The 22942-nt window shown below is 41.6% G+C and overlaps 2 protein-coding genes and 1 non-coding gene across 3 annotated transcripts; all 3 read left to right on the plus strand.

Moving 5' to 3' along the window:
* Nucleotides 1-762: 762 nt before the first annotated feature.
* ldlra (low density lipoprotein receptor a) lies at nt 763-11326 on the plus strand. The gene is made up of 18 exons (XM_085351388.1): nt 763-1012; nt 3450-3575; nt 3680-3802; nt 3886-4266; nt 4369-4491; nt 4571-4693; nt 4808-4927; nt 5132-5257; nt 6134-6305; nt 6389-6616; nt 6701-6819; nt 6934-7073; nt 7204-7345; nt 7587-7730; nt 7874-8218; nt 8321-8401; nt 8490-8647; nt 8790-11326. Exons 1-18 carry the CDS (start codon nt 955-957, stop codon nt 8844-8846), a joined length of 2766 nt encoding a protein of 921 aa, XP_085207514.1. The 5' UTR covers nt 763-954; the 3' UTR covers nt 8847-11326.
* Nucleotides 11327-15799: 4473 nt separating this feature from the next.
* Nucleotides 15800-22629, plus strand: kri1 (KRI1 homolog). The gene is made up of 18 exons (XM_085351390.1): nt 15800-15975; nt 16113-16189; nt 16285-16387; nt 16473-16575; nt 17436-17493; nt 17577-17626; nt 17705-17807; nt 17903-17980; nt 18087-18199; nt 18288-18516; nt 18622-18792; nt 20337-20412; nt 20573-20688; nt 20787-20949; nt 21024-21154; nt 21671-21735; nt 21818-21913; nt 21997-22629. The coding sequence occupies exons 1-18, from the start codon at nt 15891-15893 to the stop codon at nt 22484-22486; spliced, it is 2307 nt and encodes a 768-aa protein (XP_085207516.1). The 5' UTR covers nt 15800-15890; the 3' UTR covers nt 22487-22629.
* On the plus strand, nt 21486-21584 carry LOC146633223 (Z30 small nucleolar RNA). Its single transcript, XR_014906181.1, has one exon. It is a non-coding gene; the product is annotated as a Z30 small nucleolar RNA (small nucleolar RNA).
* Nucleotides 22630-22942: the final 313 nt, after the last annotated feature.

Below are 22942 nucleotides of genomic sequence, written 5' to 3' on the forward strand. Positions count from 1 at the left end.
TGTGAGGGGGGGGGGGGGGGAATCAACTTTGAGGAAAATATTTTAGAAATAAGCTGAATATTTTAAGAAAAGATAAGGATTGATTTTGATTTTCAGGATTTGACAGCTGGAATTAAATGTGAATCCAACTTTCAGACAGTCACACACATAATTATCCATCCTGTCCTGGCATTAAACCAGTGGTTAGACAGCTGCTCTGAGTTATTTACCTTTTTCATTTGGCAGTAAAATTAACAATATCCTCCTGACAACAGGTGAAAAAAATAATTTTCCCATTGAACTGTTTGATTTCCTGCCTCTTTGGAGGCCACACTAATACATGAGAAATCAATGGGAAGGCCAGGGTGTCCTCTGTTTAGTACATCAGGACTTAGTAGGCTATCTGAAATAGGTCAAAAGACGTTACACTAAAAACACATGTCCATTACAGAGGATATTAATGAATATGCTGGTTCTCCGGAGGATATGACTCTATTCTGTAATAAATAAATAAATAAATAAATAAATAAATTTCTCTCTCACAGAGAGGAGCTTTAAACACTCCCCGCTGCCATCATGATTGCCAAATTTGCCTTCAAGGAAAGAAACCGGTGTGCGTAAACACTGAAAGGGTTAACTCATAGTAGAAACCCATCTGCACGGAGCTCCGCCTCACAATTGTTGAGGTTGTGCGCCTCAGAAATCACACCACTCCAGGCCCCGCCCCCTCCCCACTCCCCCGGATCCCACCCACAGGCTCCTGGACCACATTGAAAGGGGCTCTGATGTTGTCACAAGCTATAGTCTGCGGAGCTCCATCATCAAGAACTTCCAGCAGGAGCATCTCTGTAACAAGCAGACCGCAACTACTGTTCCAAGTGCCCCAGCATTCCCACTATCCCCAGTGTTACTGACAGGCTGGAAACTCATCAGTGTAGGCTTTCAGTGGAGCATCTTCCAGAGCAGCTGCCAAGCATGAGATTGCTGTGTTGCGCCTCCCTGCTGTTTCTCATCAACTTCGTCTTTCAGACAAGTAAGTTCTGAGATTTGCATCCAAACTTTGTGAATTTATGCAGTCCGGACTACTTTTACAGAGTGTGTGCGTGTGCGCTGTGGTGCTCCAGCTTGATGCCGTTCAGTGAAGATATGTGGATCAAATCTTACCGCTTGCGCTTTCTTTAAATGTAAAGACTTGAGGAGGGTGGGGTGATGGTTGAAGGGGCTTCTGTTTTATCACTTAAAAATCAAAATTTTAAATCGTTCATATATCATCATTGTTCATATTTTCCGTCATTAGTGTCTGTGCAGCCTTTAATTTTAAATATAATTGTTCTCCTTGACTTTCCTTGCCGGTGTGTTTTTGAATGAAGCTGCATTTTTTGTGCCTTCATTTACTGGCGCTCAGCGCAGCAGCTTCTGCAGCCAATCAGGTTTGAAGTGTGTGTGTGTGTGTGTGTGTGTGTGTGTGTGTGTGTGTGTGTGTGTGTGTGTGTGTGTGTGTGTGTGTGTGTGAGTGATTGTTTAAAAAAAAAAGTGTCAGGTGGGGTTTCTGAAGAGCCGGTTTTGAAAGTCGCTGTCATTCATAGTGATTCAGAAGGAGCGCCTTTTGCGCAAAACCCCAAACGTGCAAACACCCCGGGCTGTTCTGATTCAGATTTGGATGAATTACAGGTGCACATAAACTCCCTACAATATCCTCCCTGTTTGCAGGAGGGTGGAATGCCAGATACCGTGAAACTGACTGGATTCTCTCCAGATCATCCCAAACCACAGTCATCTTCAGGCTGAATTTCTCACAGCTTTGAAAGCCACACAGTCACACCTGTTCCCAACATACTAGTTCGAGAAAGTAGTGTGACAGGAACATGTCGGAACTGGTTGTCGCCCTTCCGCATTTCCTCAACAGTCACAAAGAAGCCTTGTGCTTAAAAGTTTCAAATTTCGACAGACGACCTGCATTACCTGCATTTCTGTCTCTGTGATGCAGAGACGTTAGATCTTATTCATTTTTAAAGGTGTGTTAATATAAGTTTAAGTCTGAGCACTAAGGGGCATCTTATTTAACATCAGGGTCAGTGACTGACATACATCGGATGTCAGAGACTGGCAACCTCCCCCCTCCCAAAAAACAAAAACAAAAAACAGGCATATGGGCACATGTTGTTGATTTGCCCTCAATCAATAACCCAGTCATTCAGTCCACTTTGTCTTTCAAGGTCTGAACTTTAAGCCCATTAAGTAAATAACCAGCGGGTCTGACCAACATTTCACTGGATTCAGGGAATGAGAGCTGATGCAGAAATAGCAAAAGTCCACTGAGCAGCCTTAACATTCAGAGAGAAGAACAGTTTTATTACCTGCAAGGAAATCCTCAGAAGCCTGTCAGTATGAAATAAATCATTATCTTTATAGCGATGGCAGTATTGCCATTGCCATAAATATTGTGTCATAAAAATGAATAGCTAATCTCTCCCTGGTGTAGATGTTTGCAAATCTGGAGTCATAAAAATACTACAACAAGAATAAACTCAAGGAAAGCCGTCACCTTATTTGATGACCGCGTAAACACCAGCTGTTTGACCTCTCCGAAGAGTCCATTATGATTTACTATGCATGAGATGTGTATGTAAGCATACATAATTTATGATTAGCTTTCATTGAGCTGCTCTTATGGGGGACACACATATGAAAATGTACATTTTGGAATCCGTAGTGAGACGCAGACTGTTGGTTTCTTATATAAATCTGGTTATTTCAAAGTTTCAGAGGCTAGAAGTAGGAAAGGCCTAAACTACCAGCTCTTGTGAATTTCTGTTAACATTCATATGCACTCTGATTGGTTCTTCTAGCTCAGAAGCTTTAGTGCTTCCATTAAAGATGAGGTTTTGGAAGAAGAGTTTGTGCCTTCAGTTCTTTTTCTACCAGGAACCATAAATGCCTGAAGCTTCCAACTGCGATTATGAACTGACTACATCAGCATATCCCTGATAAAGGCACCCTGCCCTACTCACATACATGCTGTAACTAGATTAGCCATTTATCTTTTCTCTAAATAACACTGACGCACTAGTGAGCTGACACCAAATCTCTCGGGATTACCTGATATTTCTACTCCAACAACAGAAATACTTTTAGCCACGCTGTTGATGTGGCTCTGCGTTAGTCTGTCACTGGGTTCGTCCACCTGTATAACCTTCAACTGCTATTGGATTTTCTTTCTACTTATTGTGTTTGAATGATATTACATTTTACACACCTATCCTCAGCATGAGGTCTAGCCTAAACTGTATTTGGTGTTGCTGCTAATTACCTAACATGCTAATTTTGCTAATGGTTGTGTGATGGATCGTGTGGCGTGGAGTGTGGAGTTTAGAGCTCCCAGTAAAAAATGGTGTGTGAGGTGTAGCAGCTTCATAAACAATTGCTAAAACAATTTTTTTGAACTTTTTTTTTATGTCCGTCTTTCACAGATGCACTGATAACATGTGGAACCAACCAGTTCCAGTGTGGGAATGGGAGATGTATCACACTGAGGTGGGTGTGCGATGGCTCTGATGACTGCGGAGATGGCACAGATGAACTTCCTGGTACCTGTGGTGAGTACTCCGTGACCTGATCTGTGAATGGACTTTCTTTGGTGCTTCCACAATCCCGCAATCCAAGACCTCAGTTAAGATTTTCTTTGTTGTGCCACTTCCAGCGGTCAAAACATGCAAACCAACAGAGTTCAGCTGTGCAGGGCGTCTTAACCAGTGCATCCCGAGCACGTGGCACTGCGATGGTAAAGCGGACTGTGAGAATGGAGCTGATGAGGTGAATTGTGGTAAGTCCGAGTTCAGAGCCCCATGCATTACCCAGCTTCCTACGTTCGCTAATGTTGCTTCCTTGTTCTGATCGACCTGTCAGCGGCCAAGCAGTGCACGGGGTCCGAGTTCCGCTGCAAGAGCGGCCAGTGCGTGTCGTCCTCCTTTGTGTGTGATGACGACCTGGACTGCGAGGACGGCAGCGACGAGGAATCCTGCCCGCCCGTCACCTGCAGTTCCGCTTCCTTCCAGTGCAACAACACAGTTTGCCTTCCACACCTGTGGGCCTGCGACGGGGACCGCGACTGCACCGACGGCTCGGATGAGTGGCCCGAAACCTGCGGGACAAAGACTCCTGACCTCGTGAGCATTCATCACTGCTCCTCGATGGAGTGGCTTTGTGGCAGTGGAGAGTGCATCCATGTTAGCTGGAAGTGTGATGGACAGGCTGACTGCCTTGATCAATCAGATGAAGCTAACTGCTGTAATTATGAATTTTTTTTTAAAAAACTATCTCTTTGTCCCTTTTTATGAATTCATTAGCGCTGCTATTTCTTACAATCTCTTGTCCTTTTCATCCCCCTAGCTCATGCCACCTGTTCTCCTGACGAGTTTGAATGCAGCGATGGTACTTGCATCCATGGGAGCCTGCAGTGCAACCATCAATATGACTGCAGGGACATGAGCGATGAGATTGGCTGTGTGAATGGTATGAGTCCCACCTTTTGGACAGCCGTGTGAATCTCTAATCTATTTTTGCTGAACTCGTCTTTTATGTCCATACACAGCGACCCACTGTGAGGGCCCAACCCTGTTTAAATGCCGCAGCGGAGAGTGCATTAGTATGGAGAAGGTGTGCGATAAGAAACGTGACTGCAGGGATTGGTCAGATGAACCTCTTAGGGAATGTGGTGAGTACCCCTCATAAATAACTGTCTGATTATTTCTGCTTTTTTGTGCTTTTAATAAGATTTACTATACTTTATGAATTCCAATGAAAAAGATCCTTCGTCTTCTTCCTTCAGACTCCAATGAGTGCCTGTACAACAACGGTGGGTGCTCTCATATTTGCAAAGACCTGAAGATCGGTTATGAGTGCTTATGTCCCCCTGGATACAGCCTAGTTGACACAAGGCGCTGTGAAGGTAGGCCACACTATTACAGTAAAAAATGTGAACTTCAACCAGATTAACAAACGGTACTAATAATCTATTTACTTTTGACCCTTTTACTGGCTGCGCTTTTAGATAAAGAAGGATCTCGTAATTCCATGTGTACACAGTGACTCGACATGCTCGGACTCCTGGTTCATTGAATTTTAAAGACATTTCTCTTTTCATTCGACTCAGATATCGACGAGTGTGCCAACCCAGACACCTGCAGTCAAATCTGCATCAATCAGATGGGCAGCTACAAATGTGAGTGTGAGGAGGGTTACCAAGTTGACCAAGCAACTAAACACTGCAAGGCCATTGGTAAGTATTCGAGCTCTCTGTGTTCTGCCCATGCTGTTCTCTTGTGTTGTTGTGTAATCATTAAATGTTTAAACTTGATGACTAAACCGTTTCGCTGTTACACTTCGGGGGGGTGGGGGTTAAGGATCATTAAAGTCCTTTTTAAGCATAAAATTAGATTTATTTATATAAAGATAATTATGCATTTGGTATTTGTTTTGTTGAATGTCCATAGATATAAATAAGATTGTGTTAGAATAGAAATAAAATTAGATTTTTGGCACTTTTTCTATAAGAAAACATAGAGTTTATATTTCACACAGTGTCACAAGTAGAAGGTGCAGACTGTATATAAAAGATGTAAAAAGATACCATGACATCACTAACTGGTCTGTGGATTAGCACGAAGCCTTTAATTTATGCTCATTAGCAGCCTTTTTTTTTCTTTTTTGAGCCAGAAGTAATCAAATTCAGTTTATCAGTTAAAGCTAGCAAGCTTATTAGCTCTCTTGCTCTCTTTCGCATGAATGCTGTTTAAGTGGCAAAATTGTATTAATTATATTCCTAGAACGCCACCACTTATCTTCCAAAGCTAGGATACATATTGTATTCGTATTAGTGCTGTCAGCATTAATCTCGTTAAAATGACGTTAACGCTATAACCGCGTTAACGCGGCAGTTCTCTGTTAGCACGGTTAGCTCGTTAGCGCTGTCCAGCCCCACGCACAGGGTGATCCGCGCTAACTCGCTAACAGAGATTTGCCGCGTTAATGTAGTTATGGCGTTAATGTCATTTTAACGAGATTAACGCTGACAGCACTAATTAGTATCATTTAATTTCACTTTTACTTAAATAGGAAACTGCAAAATAAAATATACCTCATTCTGTCCTTGTAGGAACAATAGCCTACCTTTTCTTCACTAACCATCATGAGGTCAGAAAGATGACTCTGGACAAAAGTGAATACACGAGAGTAATCCCTCGCCTAAAGAACGCCGTGGCGCTCGACATGAACATAGCCACCAAAGAGATCTACTGGTCAGACATATCCCAGAAGAAAATCTACAGGTGAGCAGGAATGAAACCGGAGCGAAAATATTCTTTTTGTTCATGATACTCTTATTTGACACTTGTTTTTACTTTCTACCCAGAACTCCAATGAACTCGGCTGAAGACTCCACTCAACACCACATCGTGATCGGTAATGACATCGATGCTCCTGAGGGAATTGCCTTGGACTGGGTCCATGGTAACCTCTATTGGACCGACAGCGTTCGTGGCACGGTCTCAGTTGTGACTGCTGACGGTAGCCGACGTAAAACCCTCTTCCACCAGGACTTATCGAAACCCCGCGCTATTGTGGTAGACCCCCAAAGCAAGTAAGCTAATAGCACTGGTAATAGCAGTGATGCCTATATTGTTTGTTACGCGTACGTAACAGAACTATTTTTTTCACATTCCAGTTTTGTTTACTGGACCGACTGGGGGAATCCAGCTAAGATTGAGAAGGCAGGTCTTAATGGAGGAGACCGCACCGCACTGGTCACTGACAACATCGTGTGGCCTAATGGCATCACACTCGGTAAACTCAAGCACTCATGTCTCTTCAGTTTCAAGTTTTTGATTATTTATTCATGTAAACGTTAACACCAGTGTTCACTCTAGTCTAACTTTCCCCAACCCACTTCCTCCCCAGACTTGCTAAACCAGCGGCTATACTGGGTGGACTCTAAGCTGCACACCCTCTCCAGTATCGATGTTCAGGGCGGTGGTCGACGCACCCTCATCATTGATGAACACAAACTCGCTCACCCACTGGGGCTTGCTGTATTTGAGGTACCAATTTACCAGCTGATAAACCCAGAGACGCATGACCAGTACATCTCATAAACAACTCGCTGCACATGTAAACTGTAGTGTTTATCATATCTCAAATATTCAATCTTAACTGTTTCTGTGTTTGCAGGAAAAAGTGTTCTGGACAGATGTGAGTAACAGTGCCATCCTCAGCGCCAACAGACTGACTGGTGAGGACATTGTGCCGCTGGTGGAGCACCTATCGTCACCAGAAGACATTATTCTGTTCCATAACCTCAAACAACCTGCTGGTAAGAGAGTTACAGTACTAAAAGACTTATTTTTTAAAGATAAGATGAAGTTAAGTCGGGGCTTGCTTTTTCTATATTGATATTAGAAATATTGTCAGCTAAACAGTGAGATTTGCATCTATTAATTGGGTGCTTAGCCCAGCTCATTCACTTTTGTTTAGCATACAGACATGAGAGTGGAAGCTATCATCCAAAGCGTACATTCCAAAGATTCCACTGTTCTTTTTTTTTCCCATTGCAGGAAGAGACTGGTGTCAGGTGTTCAATGGTGGTTGTGAATTCCTGTGCCTGGCAGCTCCTCAAATAGGAAGACATCCCCCCAAATATACCTGTGTCTGTCCAGATAACATGACGCTAGCCAGGGATATGAGGACATGTGTACCAGGTATGCTAGCAATAGTAATACGAATCACGATAAAATAGTTGCTACAATGTTATATGTGCATAATATATAATAATATAAGTACAATATTTAAGTCGATCAAGCAGCCTTTACCTGACTCCCTGCCTCCTGTTTCTTTTTACCAGCTGTGCCAACACCTGAAGCTACTGGGCTGCCTCAAGTTCCAGCCACAAGTCCTCCTTATCTGCTACCAGTATCACCCAGCACCACACCGAGAACAATACTCAGGACTACACCCAGGACCACACCGAGGACCATACTCAGGACTACACCCAGGACCATAGTGAAGCCTAAGTTTCACACAACTACTACAGTGCCGGGCTTAACTCCCAGCACTGTCGCCAGACCAGTGCTACGGCTTACCAGTCCTCCATTCAGGTCCACCACACCACAACAAAGGATGCCTTTACCGCAGCCAGGAAATCCTAAAGTCTCCCAGACCACCACTCAAGCTCCAGTCACCTCTCCAAGTGAGTTGCCAAAGTGCCAAGAGAGTTGTTTTGCAGAGTTCAGATAACAGGTTCAGCTCTATGTATCACTAACTTAAAATATTGTGCTTACCTTTGCATTAGATATCCGACCTGAATTTGCTGAAGTGCTAACCGAGACTGTGTCTACCACCCCAATAGCACTTTACGTTATACTACCTCTTGGTAAGCTCTTTAAGCTTTTGCTCATTCACTGAAAACCCAGTACTGACATCATGTGTAACTAGCCTCGGCATCCGTTTCCATCAAATAGCGATCATCGCTCTGGTGGCTGTTGGTGGCGTTCTGCTCTGGAGGAACTACAGGCTGAAGAACACCAACACAATTCACTTTGACAACCCCGTTTATCAAAAAACCACTGAGGAGCAGGTGCACATTTGGAGGAGGCTTGATGGTTACTCATACCCAAAAGTAAGTCTAAAAGGTGGTAATTCTACAATATAAATATTAATATTAATCTAAATGTAAAAAAATGCTGTTAAACCTTGTTTTGTTGCAGTATCCATTTTGCATCTTTATTTCTAACTTTATTTTTTCTTTGCATTCCTCACAGAGACAAGTTGTGAGTTTGCATGAAGAGGCAGACAATCCAGTCTTTGCAGAGAACTGAAAAATGATGAGCAGAGTGGAAGGAGGTGCCTTAATGATAAGCTACCTTCTTCATCGTTTAGCATTGTTACCTCACGCAGCACAAAGATATGGTGATCAAAGCCTGTATGTGACAACCTTAAACCACTATATCCTCAAAGATACATAGACGTTCTACTGTGAAAATACCAGTTAATTTTTTTTTCTTATCAAGGCGTACATTTTTTTCTTCATTACTCACCAAAACATACCCGATCATCAGATTGAGAAGTCCTTGATGTTGATCATTTTTAGTTGTTATTATAACTGCTTTGCTGGCAGTGTAACTGTGTCATCTTTCAAGCCACTTGCCTGCTTTTGATAATATTACATCTTGCACTACTTATCATTTAAAATGGTAAATGGCCTGTATTTATATAGCGCTTTACTAGTCCCTAAGGACCCCAAAGCGCTTTACATATCCAGTCATCCACCCATTCACACACACATTCACACACTGGTGATGGCAAGCTACATTGTAGCCACAGCCACCCTGGGGCGCACTGACAGAGGCGAGGCTGCCGGACACTGGCGCCACCGGGCCCTCTGACCACCACCAGTAGGGAACGGGTGAAGTGTCTTGCCCAAGGACACAACGACCGAGACTATCCAAGCCGGGGCTCGAACCGGCAACCTTCCGATTACAAGGCGAACTCCCAACTCTTGAGCCACGATCGCCCCGATAAACAACAGTTTCAGGAAATAGTCTATTTTCTGTAACCAAATGTTTAGCTTTCGCCTCCTGAGTTGCTAACTTTGTTTACCATAATGATTGGAATCAGGCGAAAGCAGCTAGCCTAGCTTTGTCAAACAGGAAAATCATCTCTAGAGCTTTTTTCTTAAGTTCGTATAAAAACAACACTGAAAAGTGACGTGTCAGCACCTTACAGGTGTTATGTAGTAAAATTAGCAAGGTGATTGCTACTTCTGTGCAAAACCAGGGAATGGTTTGCTATCTTATGCTAAGCTAATCTAAACTGCAGATAGTAACAGATTATAGTTTTTCTTTAGAGTTGAGTATGCAGCAGGCGAATGTAAATGCTAAACATGCCTCATTCACCCATTCATACGAGCACTGCTTCTATGCAGAAGCGCTATCTAACATTCATACATGCATCAGAGAGCAACTTGGTCTTGCTCAAGGATATTTAGGATGCAGGCGGAGCAGCCAATAATGGAACTACCAACTTTACAATTTCTAGATGACCTGCTCTACCTCTTGACACATGTAATATTATGGGGGCAACACTGGGAGTTACATGCGCCATTGTGACCCTAGTGTGACCTCAGTATGTCAGACTGATAAGTCATCATACGTCATACAATCTGCCTTAGTGTTGTGCAGAAATATAGTCCAAAACAACCTAATGGTACCGCTTCCATTTACCTAGAAAAGAATCTCAGGACACTACGAGTTTGTGCCTCAGTGTGCCTTTTCAGCTGTCCAATGTCTGCGCTAGAGAGGCATCTTTAATTTTTTTTTTGCATGTAGATCCCTCATGGGGTGTAGTACATTCCTGAAAGGCTGAAAAGCATTGATTCAGACACATGTGACCAAAAGCGGAGTGTATAGTGCTCTGTACCAAGTCACATGTGTATTTAAGTGCTCCCTCAGGACCGGCTGCCTTATACCAGCATCGCTGACAAAAGAATGCCACGTGTCCAGACAGATTTCCTTTGTGGTTTATTATCATATATTTGTATTGTTGAGTTTCTTTTTTTTCTACAGATTTTGTTCACATGTTTATGTTGGTGCTACTGAGTGGATTTGTATATATGCATATTTACAGCATGTGAGATGGTGTTAGGCAGTGTTACAGTGCTTAACAACTTTAAAAGAGCACGATTGAATGGAAGGTTTTAATGCCACAGCTGCTCTAAATTATCAGTATTTGTAATTGGAAAAATCCTTTTTGCATATAAAAACATAAATTCAATGTGTTATTTGCCTGATAAATAACAATATTAATGTTTAGATTGACAGATTTCTAAAATATTTGTGGGAGCTGGGTTGTTTTATCACAGGTGATCTAATAAATGTGTTAAGCACTGTACCTGCAAGTGTGGTTATGCTAAAGACTATAATATCGTGTGGGTTAATGTCTGTTATCTGGATTTCAAGCTGAAAAATAGTCATGGGTGGAAATAAAGCCATACACTGAGTGACGGTGCGAACTAAGGCTGTAAATACAATGTTCATAAAAATGTACATATTTGCTCCTAACCCTTGTTGTTAATATTGTTTCATCCTTTAAACATTTACTCTACAGAAATAAATGCTTATATTTATTATGAAATCAGTTATCTCTGTATTAACAAAATTACAGATGTTGTTGAACTGCCGCAGCTGGAATGCTGTGGAGGGATATTAAGAGAGCTGTGTATAAATAAATCCCTGCAAACCTGAATGAACTGAAGCAACGTTGCAAAGAAGCAAATTTCTTCATAACAATGTGAGACACAACAAATGACTACTACAAGTTAATGCTGTTAAAAGTCGATCTAGAAGCTACTGAATCATGGAGTCTACATAACTGTTGACACATTTTGGGTGAATGAAATACTGACACAGTGCAGGACGGCACGCGTTGATATTCACCTGAGGTTGTATTTTCCTAATCTTAAGAAATGGTAGGAGACATTTTTATTTTGCTCCATAGGTAAAATCTGAGAATTAAAAGAGAATGTGTTTTCTTTTTTACCACGACTGTGTGCTTCACATTCTCATTGTTGTCATCGTGGTCGTATTGTTTTTATAAGCGAATCCGGCTGAAAACATGGGTGTTTTTTTTTTTGTTTTTTTGTTTTTTTTTTGCTGTGCTGAGGCTGCTATATAGGTCAGTTGAAAACAAGACCCATTTCGTAGAAAGTCCGCGTCAAAGCCAAAAGCGACACCCCACTATTCTCCGAAATTCTCCAACACGCCCACAAGTAGGAAAAAAACAACTTCACAATCTTTTGTTTATTTGTGTCAAATTAAATCGGTAGATAATAACACCGGTATAAGAGCTATAAAGTATTTTGTAAGAGAAACTTTATGATGTTAAATGATTAAGAAATACTTAATCTGTGTAACGTTCGCATCGTTAAACTTAGTAGGCTACTATAGTGAATTGAAGTGATTTAATTAATTAGCGAGCTTATCTGTATTTGTAGAAGAGTGAGCAGATGTAGGGAGGTATGCTTCTAAGTATTCTAAATCAGCTGTGGGACTAAGTCACAACAACAGTGACCGGGTACAGCTCTGTCCACGAGCGGTCAAATCCATCAGCAGACATGTGCAAGGTTCAAGGCTGAGTAGCAGCGAAGTGCAGAGCTGATAACAGGAGCCAGAAGATGCTAAAGACACGTGGGTAAACACAGAGCCACACAGGGATGCGAAAACAAGCAGACTGTCAGATGTTCCTCAGAGGAAGTGCCGTAGTGTGCGTTATTATGAACATATTGCATCATTATTTCATCCAGTGTGGGCCAATTTCCTGAGCTGACATCGGGCACACATCGTCCCAGACTCCGTGCTGTTGGGAAACAATACGGTTTGTTCTGTTTTCTAAATAAAGGTTTTATCTAAATACCTTCTGATCATTAATCATTAATTTAACCACTGTGATTCTTTTAGTTTCTTCCACAGATGAACATGTATAAGTTCAAGCGCCTTTCTGCCGTGTGACTCGTTATGTTTCATGTTTTTTAATATTTAATTTGATATTTAGGCTCTGTGGTCGCATAAACAGGATGGCTACTTTTACATAACTCCATTAATTAGGGTTAAATATTATTCATATGACAAATTTGACCGATGGTTCCTATAAAAACACCGAATGCTTAAGGGATGTTGTCCCTGAGTGGGTTGGGATATGACATTACTGCTCACCTGATACTGAGTAAACAAACTCCGTCAGCTGGGCAGACAGTTCCTGGACCAAACACTGACCTTTGCTCAGATCGTGTTTTTTGGAGACACACAACCCATATTTGAAAGGCACACACTGTTCACCAGACAGCAAATTTATCAGCATTGTTAACAATAATAAGAAGTGCATCGACTTTAAAGTTTTTAAAAAACATTTTGTGTTAGGAGTGCTGTCGATGCCTCAAACTTAAATTTATTTCCTTTTTTTGAATGATTTGTGGGTATTTTATCAGACATGAAAACAGGATCTCTTATAACCGCTGTATACTTTTTAAATAAATTAGAATTACTTATAAAAAAGCAATGAGGCAAGTTGTATAAAGTACTCAGTGCTCAGGTAGAGTATAAGAACCAGTCCAGTCCATGCATCACTGTATGAGTGCTATTTTAATTGTTGGTTTGGGTGAAGCTCTTTTTCTGAAAATAGCAAAAATATCACATATCCTCAAACAGTATGCAAATAGCTGAAAGTCTATTTAGTCAGTCTTTTTCCTGATTTGTTTATTTACTATTTGTTTGAGCTATACTTATAACAAAATTTGTTATAACAAAACCTCATTTATTCTTTCATAATGTTTTGTGTTCAAATTCCTTCATTTGTAAAAGTAACTGATAGCTAAAGCTTTCAGATGAGTGTAATGAAGTACAATATTTGCCTCTAAAACATTGTGGAATAGGAATAGAAACAAGCAAGAAACAGAAAAGAGTCATAAAACACAGCTAGCTCAAATGTGTATTTGAAGTAAATCATACAAGATAATGTCTGCACTTTACAACCAATCATTTGTCTAAGCTTTAGTTATAATGACTATTTTCTGTTAGTATTTGTATACTAAGAATTGGGGAGATATAAAACTTCATTAACTATATAAATTACCCTTTTTTGTCTAGCTAAAATATTTAATGTAAGATATTGCTGTTAGCTTCATATTTAGAAGCTTTACCTGTCAGTTCAGCCTCTTATGAGTGTATATGTACGTTACAATGACATTGGGTAAGATTTGCAACTCTATCCTATGAGTCACCTGTGAGAAATCATTAATATAGCAAATGTTAGTGGACTTAATATCTAACCGTGTCGTAGGGCCATTGTAAACCTGAGGTTAAACATTAGGTTTAATGAATTACACTGACTGCTTTGTAGAAAGATAAACAGAAAGCAACAAACACTCTACTTTTTTTTTTTTATCTTTAGGCTTCATCAAAAGGTTTTCTCTTATTCAGTAACTTAATTATTTTGGAAAGGAAAATATCAAATCCAAAAGAAGAAACAACAACATATCAGAACAGCCTCATATTTCACACAGTCTTGCCCTCCTCCATCCTGTTCGGTAACTTCTCTCACCGTTTTTTGTTTAAACTAACTTTGCTCCACAGAAGTATTATTTATGTTTTGATGGTATCCATTTATGCATTTTCTGTTGTTGAGTCATAAACAGTTGCTTTACCCTCAAACTTTTTGAACATTTGTCTGAGTTTGGGACGATTTTTGAGCCCAGTAGATTTCATGCATATTATTTTTAAAGACTTTTTATCTGTAACTGTGTAAAGTTCCTTTCCAAATCATGGCTCTTTGCAATTTTCTGTTACTTTTCAATGTTTTAGCAAAGCATTTGAACACTAGTGTAGCTTATGGACATGTCTGCAATGTTACTTCTGTTAGAACAAACATAATCTGGTGAATAAAGCAGCATAGATGTAAATTCCTTTAAACGGGAAACTATTCAAAAATACAGTATAATCAATAGGATGTAAAAATGTAGGCCACGCAGTCCAAATAGGTACACAAAATATGTACTTACAGAAGAGCTGACATCAGGGGCGATTTTAGCCCATTTTTGGGGGTGCTTCAAAGCACCCCCAAAGATTTCTTACTTTTTTTGACAATATTTGCTGTTTGTGTGACACACTACTAAAAATATAAAAAGCATACAGTACTTGGTTGACATGTAACATTTTAACAAAAATAGTATAGATACCCCCCCCCCAAAATGTTTGTTCCAGCTCACCTCTCCCCTGCTCTATAGCACCCTTGCTGCCAGAACGATGGTGGCTGGCTGAGATGCAGCGGAGCGGAGGTGTAAGTGCCTGACTTAAAACAGGACATATTAGCTGCATTTAATCCTCAGTTACTCTTTATGTAGTTAGGTAGGAGTCACACCATGTTTCTTTCTAGCTGACCGTCCTGTTGCTCCCATTGAAAATTATGCAGCCTATTTAAAATCTAAAACTTAAAATTGTTTTAGCCTACTGTTGTTGCCACTGTCCTGATTTAAATAACCTTTATCAGATTTGATGGTTTTGTTACAGACTTAAAAAAAGTGTTTTGCTTTTCTTTCACAAATGTGGGGATTAAATTGTGTTAAAATGTACAAAACAGTGATGTCATGTTTTGTGACGAGGACCCAGGCACAGAGAGACTTGATGAATTTAAGAATCTTATGATTTAATCAAGAAATTTGCAGACTTGCACAGAGATGGTAAAATTATGATGGATGATAACGGAGAAGAAGACAACAGACGATGAGGACAGGGAGGATGCAGGGACTGACAGAGACAGGGAAGAAGTCTCATCGTGACGAGTAAAGTTTATCTTGCCTGGCTGGGCAGCTCTCTGGGTGCCCAGCACCCCCAAAACTCGGATCCTAGAATCGCCCCTGGCTGACATAATGTACAAATATGGATAAAATTAAATTAATTCAACTAGTTCGTGCAAAGATCTTTTAAGGGGATAAACATTTGTAAATGAGTGTAATTTGTTGCTTCATATACGAAACTTTGTTACAATTTAAAATAACAAAAAAAGAAGCACTGGCAGTGAAAATGGTCATTTAAATTTATTGCGCAATTTATTCAGATTTTTCAGGACAGAAAAAAAGTCACAAACTCATGATACTTGGCGTTACAGTTACAGGAAGCGCGAGGATTTTGGGCTTCAACTCATCAAGCTGGTAGTCGCGCGCTCCCTGCCGGCCAATCGACGTAACGCACGAATCGTACACCGGAAACCACGTGTTCCAGCGTTACCATGCTTCTGTGAGCGACCTGGATTACTTCTCTTGGCTGTGTTTACTTGTGAGATTTAAACTACAGGGGACTTTTTTCTGTGAAAACATGTCGGGCAAGTCGGAGCTGAAGATTAATTCTCAGTTCGCGCAGAAATATGAGAAGTATCGACAGAAAGAAGAGCTGCAGAGACGTAAGTGTGTCACTAGCTAAGCAGCGTGTTAGCATCCCAACGTGGGGAAGTATTGCTAGCTTTAAAAGTAGTTGTTTTCTCCAGGGAAATGTGAAAGTCGCTATTATAATCTCTGCGTTCACGCTGTGTTTGTGCAGTGAAGGATCGCTACGGAGACCGAGAAGATGAGAGTGACTCGGGGTCTTCAGAGTCCAGCTCCGATGACAGTGAAGTGGTCAGTTAGCATCTCTAACTTTTCTTTTGCTTCCACTCCTTATCAATGAGGTGCTTGTATACATAACTGTGTGTGTGTGATTTTCTCACCTTCAGGAGCTGGACCCTGGTGTTGAGAGGGATTTTTATAGGACTCTGTCGCTGCTGAAGAAGAAGGACCCAAAGATCTATGAGAGAGATGCTAAGTTCTACTCAGAAGGTGATTGTTGGGTATTGACATTAGCGTTGTTGTGATGGTTAGTAATAATCTTCATGCAGTGAAGTGACTTACCTGTTGCTTTCAGGCGCATCCAGCAGTGATGCAAAACCTTCCACCTCGAAGGAGAAAGCAGTAAAGCCCATGTATCTTAAAGACTATGAAAGAAAAATCATCCTGGAAAGGGAAGGGTGAGTGAAAGTCTGTTTAACTGCATCAAATAGCGTGAGACTACATCAATCAGGGATATACAGGTAGTACCAAATTAGAGCCTGACTAATGTGCTGGTAAGCCGCTATTACTGTCTGATATTGACACATCAATATGGGTATTGATGGATATGGTGTCTGATATGAAAAATATTTTACTTAATGCTGAAAAGGTTGAGGTGTTCTGGTTGGGAAGTGTCACAAAATGACATGGTAGGGATGCAATATACACTCATATACAATCATACACTCACTTAATTAGTTACACCATGCTATTACCTGCTTTCACCCTTGTTTGCCTTCTGGACTGCCTTAATTCTTTGTAGCATCAATTCAACAACAATCATCAGAGGTTTTGGTTCATACTGACATGACAGCATTAAACATTTGGTTCAGATTGGTTAGCCCCACATCCATGAAGTGAAACACCACATCCCAAACATGCTCCATTGGATTGAGATCCTATGAATGGAAGCCATCTGAGTGCGGCAAATTCATTGTCATGTTGAAGAAACTTTCACATCTTCAGAGTCACTTGAATTACAATCTTCCCTGATTCTGATGCTTCGTTTGAGCTTCAGCAGGTTGTCTTGACTATGGTCCATATGTCTAAGTGCACTGACTTCCTGCCATGTGATTGCGCGATTAGTTGTTGAACAGGTGTGCCTAATGTATTGGCCAGCAAGTGTATTTATAATTAATTACACAGATCTTGTAAGATGCCAAAGAAAGCTAGTCCCTGATTTGCTGCTTAGTGGGTCAGGAAGCATTTGGTGTTTTCCTCCTTCATGTGTTTCCTGTTTAATTCTCTGCCTGTAACACGTCTTGTTCTTGTTTTGCAGCAAATATGAAGATGATGACGACGACAGCGATGATGAGGAGGCTGTCAAGAGAAAAGAGGTAGGCAAAGTTCTTCACTAATATGTCTCCTTAGGAATGAACAAACTGATGCTTTCATTCATCACCTCTGTTTTCCTTCAAAGAGAGCCGCCTCTCCCAGCTACATGCAGGAGCAGAAGGAGCTGAAGGAAAGGTAAGTTAAGAGACACCTCGTGCTGTCCTGCTCTCGCACTCAAAGGCTTCTTACTGAAGTCGAAATCTCTCTCTGCAGCTTCCGGAAGTTCATCCAGGACAGCGATGACGATGATGAAGCTGGTGAAGCAGACAGAGCATCCCAGCTGCTGACCAAGAGGATCAAAACACAGGAGGAGAAGGTCAGAAGCTGATACCTGGTGCTCTTCATCTTTAAATTGGCGTCATTTACAGATGATTTTCAGGTCAGGTTAAACTTATCTGTGGATGCTCGTAGGATAAAGAAGAGGCAGATTATGTGGAGTGGCTGAAAGGCCAGGGAGAACTCGAGGGTGCAGAGGAGGTGAAGGACATGGTGAGTGTGTGTAAAAAAGGCTGGAGAGACTTCAGGAAGTTACATTTTGGTTGAGAAAGATGTTTGTGTTTAACTGACTGGTTATAAATGGTTTGTGTTGATATAGAAATATTTAAAAGACTACTGGAATGACCCAGAGCTGGATGAAAAGGAGCGTTTCCTGAGGGATTACGTGCTAAACAAGGGCTACCTAGATGACGATGATGATGATGATGAACGGTATGTGGAGGACCAGTTGGTTTATGTCTTACTCGTGAAGTGAAGAAACACTGCCAGCTTTAACAATGACTTATTGGGCCACATGCAGGATCCCAACCTACGATGAGGTGGTCCAGGATGACGTGGAGGATTCGGAGGAGGAGGGGGAGACTTTCTTAGAGCGCCAGGAGAACTTTGAGAGGAGCTACAACTTCCGCTTTGAAGAGCCCGATTCTCAAGAGGTCAAGACCTACCCCCGAAACATCGCCACCTCTGTGCGCACCAAGGACGACCGCAGGAAACGCAAAAGGGAGGAAATTAAAGAAAGGAAGCAAAAGGTGTGGATCATGTAGGAGAAGGAAGGGGAAAAAAACCCACAGGAATCCAAGTTGATCCTTTATTCGTTTGTCAATATTTGACCCCTTTCCTAAAATTTACTTCAGGAGAAAGAACAGAAGCAGGAGCAGCTGAAGCAGTTGAAGAACCTGAAGAGGAAAGAGATTATGGAGAAGCTGAAGAAGCTCCAGGAGCTGACGGGGAACGAGCAGCTCGCTTTCGATCAAGCCGACCTCGACGGAGACTTCGATCCAAAACAGCACGACCAGCTCATGCAGGTCAGTGTACACACACACACACACACACACACACACACACTTTATTTATATATCCCCAAATATCACAACAATAGCTGTCTGGAGGTTCTTTATATTGTTAGGTAAAGCTAGCAATGCAGTAATACAGACAAAACCCCGACAATCAGATGATCTCATATGAGGAAGCACTTGTTGACAGTGGGGAAGAAAAACTCCCTTTTAACAGGAAGAAATATCTGGCAGAACCAGGCTCAGGGAGGGGCGGGGCCATCTGCTGCCATGTTGTATGTATGAAAACTGAGAGTCTCTGTGGAGTTTACTGTGGCACATGCAGATAGTCCAAGGTGTGGTTCTCTGTAATCCCAGGCTTTTTAGCTTTTATCATGACAACTAGCTAAAAAAAAAAGGTTAGATTTAACCTTTATCCTGTACAAGTACATAAGCTAATCATCCAAACAAACTTCAGGCTTTACACCAGTGAACAACAACAATTGTTCGTATTTATTTGGTGAGGATGCTGCTTTTTATATGCATAACGTTTTACCACGATGTAATCGTAGAGTGAATAGTATTAGCTGCTAAAGCTAAAAAAAAAAGGTGCTTCACACTGCAATGATAAAGCATTAGGATAGAACACGTTAATCAACAAAAAAAAAAAAAACATGTAAAATAAACATGCCAGAATTTAGCTTATTTTTTTATAAAGCAAAAGAATTGTAAAAAAATTCTTTTATGTCAGTTTTTAATGTTTGGTGTTGGAGAGGGCAAATTCACCTGTGTTTTAATCGGGATGTAGGGACAGCTGGGAGCATTTGCTCAGTACAACACACTGATCTAGTGCGAGTGTGCAGGGTTAAACCTTCAGAGAGGTACGGACGTGCCAAGGCATGCGGTGACTTGAGAAGAAATTATTAGAATCTGCTGTAAAACTTACCAGGACTTGATGTAAGGAAAACACATTTGCGGCACCATAAATCCTGCTACACAAACACACACTGAGGAGATAAAACCCACATATACTCTGTTGGGAGGAGCCAAACAATCAGTGGCATATGATTGTGGATCACAAAGGAAAGTATGAAAATTTACTGCTACCCACATTTAGAGGACTTCTGGTTTTATATTCCAGTGATAAGTAACAAGATAACAATGAAACAACTTGATGTCATATAACATTTGAAAAAAATCTTTTTTGGGGGAGAAATTTCTGAAATCTTGTTAGGGTTGATCTGAGACTTGAGAGATTAAACAGAAGGATTATAACCCAAAATTTGGACTCATTTATGGAAAATGTATTTTTTTTTTTTCAGTCGTAGAGAGAGAAAGGGGGGGAAGAGTGGCGTAAACAAGCTACCTGCTATGATTGTAATATGGATAAAGCTTCACATCCAGAGCAGGAGCAGCAAAGCAACAGCTGTCGGCGTTGACCTTAACGATGGCCGGCCTCCGGCGGTTCACACAGCTGCGTTGCGTTTGGCAGATTTCTCTGCTCCAGCATTTAAACCAGGAGGTCGAAGGAGGAACTGAAAGTCTCGTTTAACTTCACCGGCAGTTTGTGTTTGCAGAAATTCTTTGGCGATGAATACTATGGAGAGGAGGAGGATGAGAAGCCTCAGTTTGAGGACGATGATGAGCTGGAGGGTGAGCTAACTGAGAAGCCAGTTTTAATCAGATTGAAGCTAACATGTGCTAAATACACATTTGTGGGTTGCACTGAGTCATGAGTAGAAAGTTGATGTGATTGTGGCGCTCAGTTTATTTTTTGCATAAATGTCTGAACACAACCTCCTGTGTGTGACAGAGCACTGGAACTGGGACACTTGGACCGGAGAGGAACGCGAGGAGGACTATGGCGAGGAGTATGATGGAGAGGAGTACAGTGCTGCTGAACCCTACTGCGAGGATCAAGACTTTAATGTGAGCTTATGCTCCTTACTGATCAGTTGTCTGATGCTGATTGTCCTGATCAACAGTCTCTCTCACTAAAAGATCTTTGTTTAAACCTGTTTCTGCAGATGGATGCAGACTATGACCCCAGTCGGCAAACAGTTTCCAAGAAGAAGAAGAAAAAGGAGAGGAAGATGATGAAGAAGGAGGATCTGCCTCAAATGGGCAAGAAAAAAAAGAAGTCTCACTTTGCAGAGGTCATCACCAAGAACAAACCTGTGTTTGATCCTCGTAAGTGCCGTTAAAGCTCGCACGTGCTCTCTAACACAGCGTGGATGTTGTCTAATGGAGCGCTGTCGTTTCAGAGGAGAAGAGCTTCGAGCAGTACTTGGACGAGTACTACAAGCTGGACTACGAGGACATCATCGATGACCTCCCGTGCAGGTTTCGCTACAGGCAGGTGGTGCCCAATGACTTTGGCCTGACCACAGATGAGGTGAGAGAGGTTGCACTTGCAGGCTTTTCATTTTTGCACAGTGGCAGGTTAATGATGATTACCACATTAAGCTGAAGTCAGCTCACTTAGCTGTGTCCTCAGTGTTTCAGTCTTCTTGTAGCCTCCATATTGGCTCTTAATGATGTCATGGATGTGTTGCAGTAGCCATGTAGTGATAATCTCATTTGCTCTCATTATTTGATCTGGCCATGCATGAGTCCGGGCACATGACACCCAACTCTGTTCTGTTCCCACATGCACCAGCATATAGAAGAGTTCAAAGCTGCAGAGCATGTGCGGGAGACGGTGTTTAGGCTGTAGGTGAATTGTTCTGCGGTGATGAGCCTTGGCTAGATTGATCTGGTATTGCTTCCTTCTGGGGAGAGCTCTGACCAGGGAATGATCTCAGCTTAATCTTCTCTCTGAGCAGACCACACAGGGATTTGATGAAGTGGCAGCAAATGCAAAATTATCCAAAAATTGATTTGAACTAATGAGGCTGCTTCCTCTCCGCAGATTATAAAGGCTAATGACAAGGAGCTGAACCGCTGGTGCTCTCTGAGGAAGACGTGCATGTTCAGGTACGCTGGTTCTGTCTTCTTTTAAGCGTTTCGTCCCTTTATCTGATGTCTTTTGTTCAACTTTTCTTCTTTGTTTTGACAGGTCTGAAAAGGAAGAGCTGAGCGATCTGAAGAACTATAAAATCAAGGCTCAGAATGACAGGAAGAAGAGAGAAATCCTTAACTCTGTGTATCTGGAGTGAGTAACATATTGATCTACTGTATTAATGAATGTGTTCCAATCATTTTATCAATATGTGACTATGTTAATTTACCCTACAGAGGCGATGAAGATGTGATTGAGGCCAAGACAAAGGTGGGCAAGAAGCGAAGAGATCGTCTGAAGAACGCTGAGAAGCAAAACACAGAAGCAGAGGATGGTAGTGCAGTACCCCCTGTGGAATCTACAGAACAGACTCTTGTTCAGGCTCTTCAGGAGGCCGGGGATGCCATTGAGGATGAGGAGGAGATTCTGATTCCCAAGAAGAAGAAACATAAAGGAGAACCCCAGATTACAGAGGAGGCGGTGTCAGCAGCTAAACCAGAAGAAGTGAAAAGTGGGACTGCGAGACCGAAATGGTCTAAGAAGAAGCACAAGCATTCAGGTGGTCGTATCCTCTCAGGAAGAATCGGGGTGAAGATAGGCGGCCGGGAGTTCAGTAGGCAGAGACTGAAGGCCTATGGCCTGAACCCCAAGAGACTGTACTTCAGACAACTCGGCAGACAAAAACGAAAAGCTCAGGAGAAGAAGGAGAAGCAGAAAAAAGAGTGACAGCTCTGCCACTGTTTCAGATACAATCCTTCATAATCATGGTGTGAAATACAGCACGGAGAAAAATGGCAAATTTTCCAAATGTTTCACTTCTTCACATTGACCCTTTTGACTGTATAATGTAAATAAAATGTGTATTAAATGGTAGCTATGAAAACCTGAAGATCCAGTTCTGTTGTGTAATCTTGCATTGGTTGGAGTCATTTGTGCCCGCTTATGTTTAGGTGTGGGTGGTTTTTGTATGTCAGGCATTTATGACTCAGATCTGGCAGCAGCTCATTGATGTACTGGACCCCTGAGAACCTGCATGACTTGCTAATTTCTGAAACCCCAATGGCATTGTGGTTTGTTTTAAATGTCATCCACGGGGGCTCTTAGAAGTGCATCATAGCTCTGTGCTCAAAACAGCCTGCTGGTCGGCCTGTCTTATAACTGCAAAATCAATTTGCTGTATTG

The sequence above is a fragment of the Diplotaxodon limnothrissa genome, linkage group LG4 (assembly GCF_057381915.1).
Source record: "Diplotaxodon limnothrissa isolate DT_005_m linkage group LG4, D_limnothrissa_male_GT1.1, whole genome shotgun sequence".
Taxonomy (NCBI): Eukaryota; Metazoa; Chordata; class Actinopteri; order Cichliformes; family Cichlidae; genus Diplotaxodon; species Diplotaxodon limnothrissa.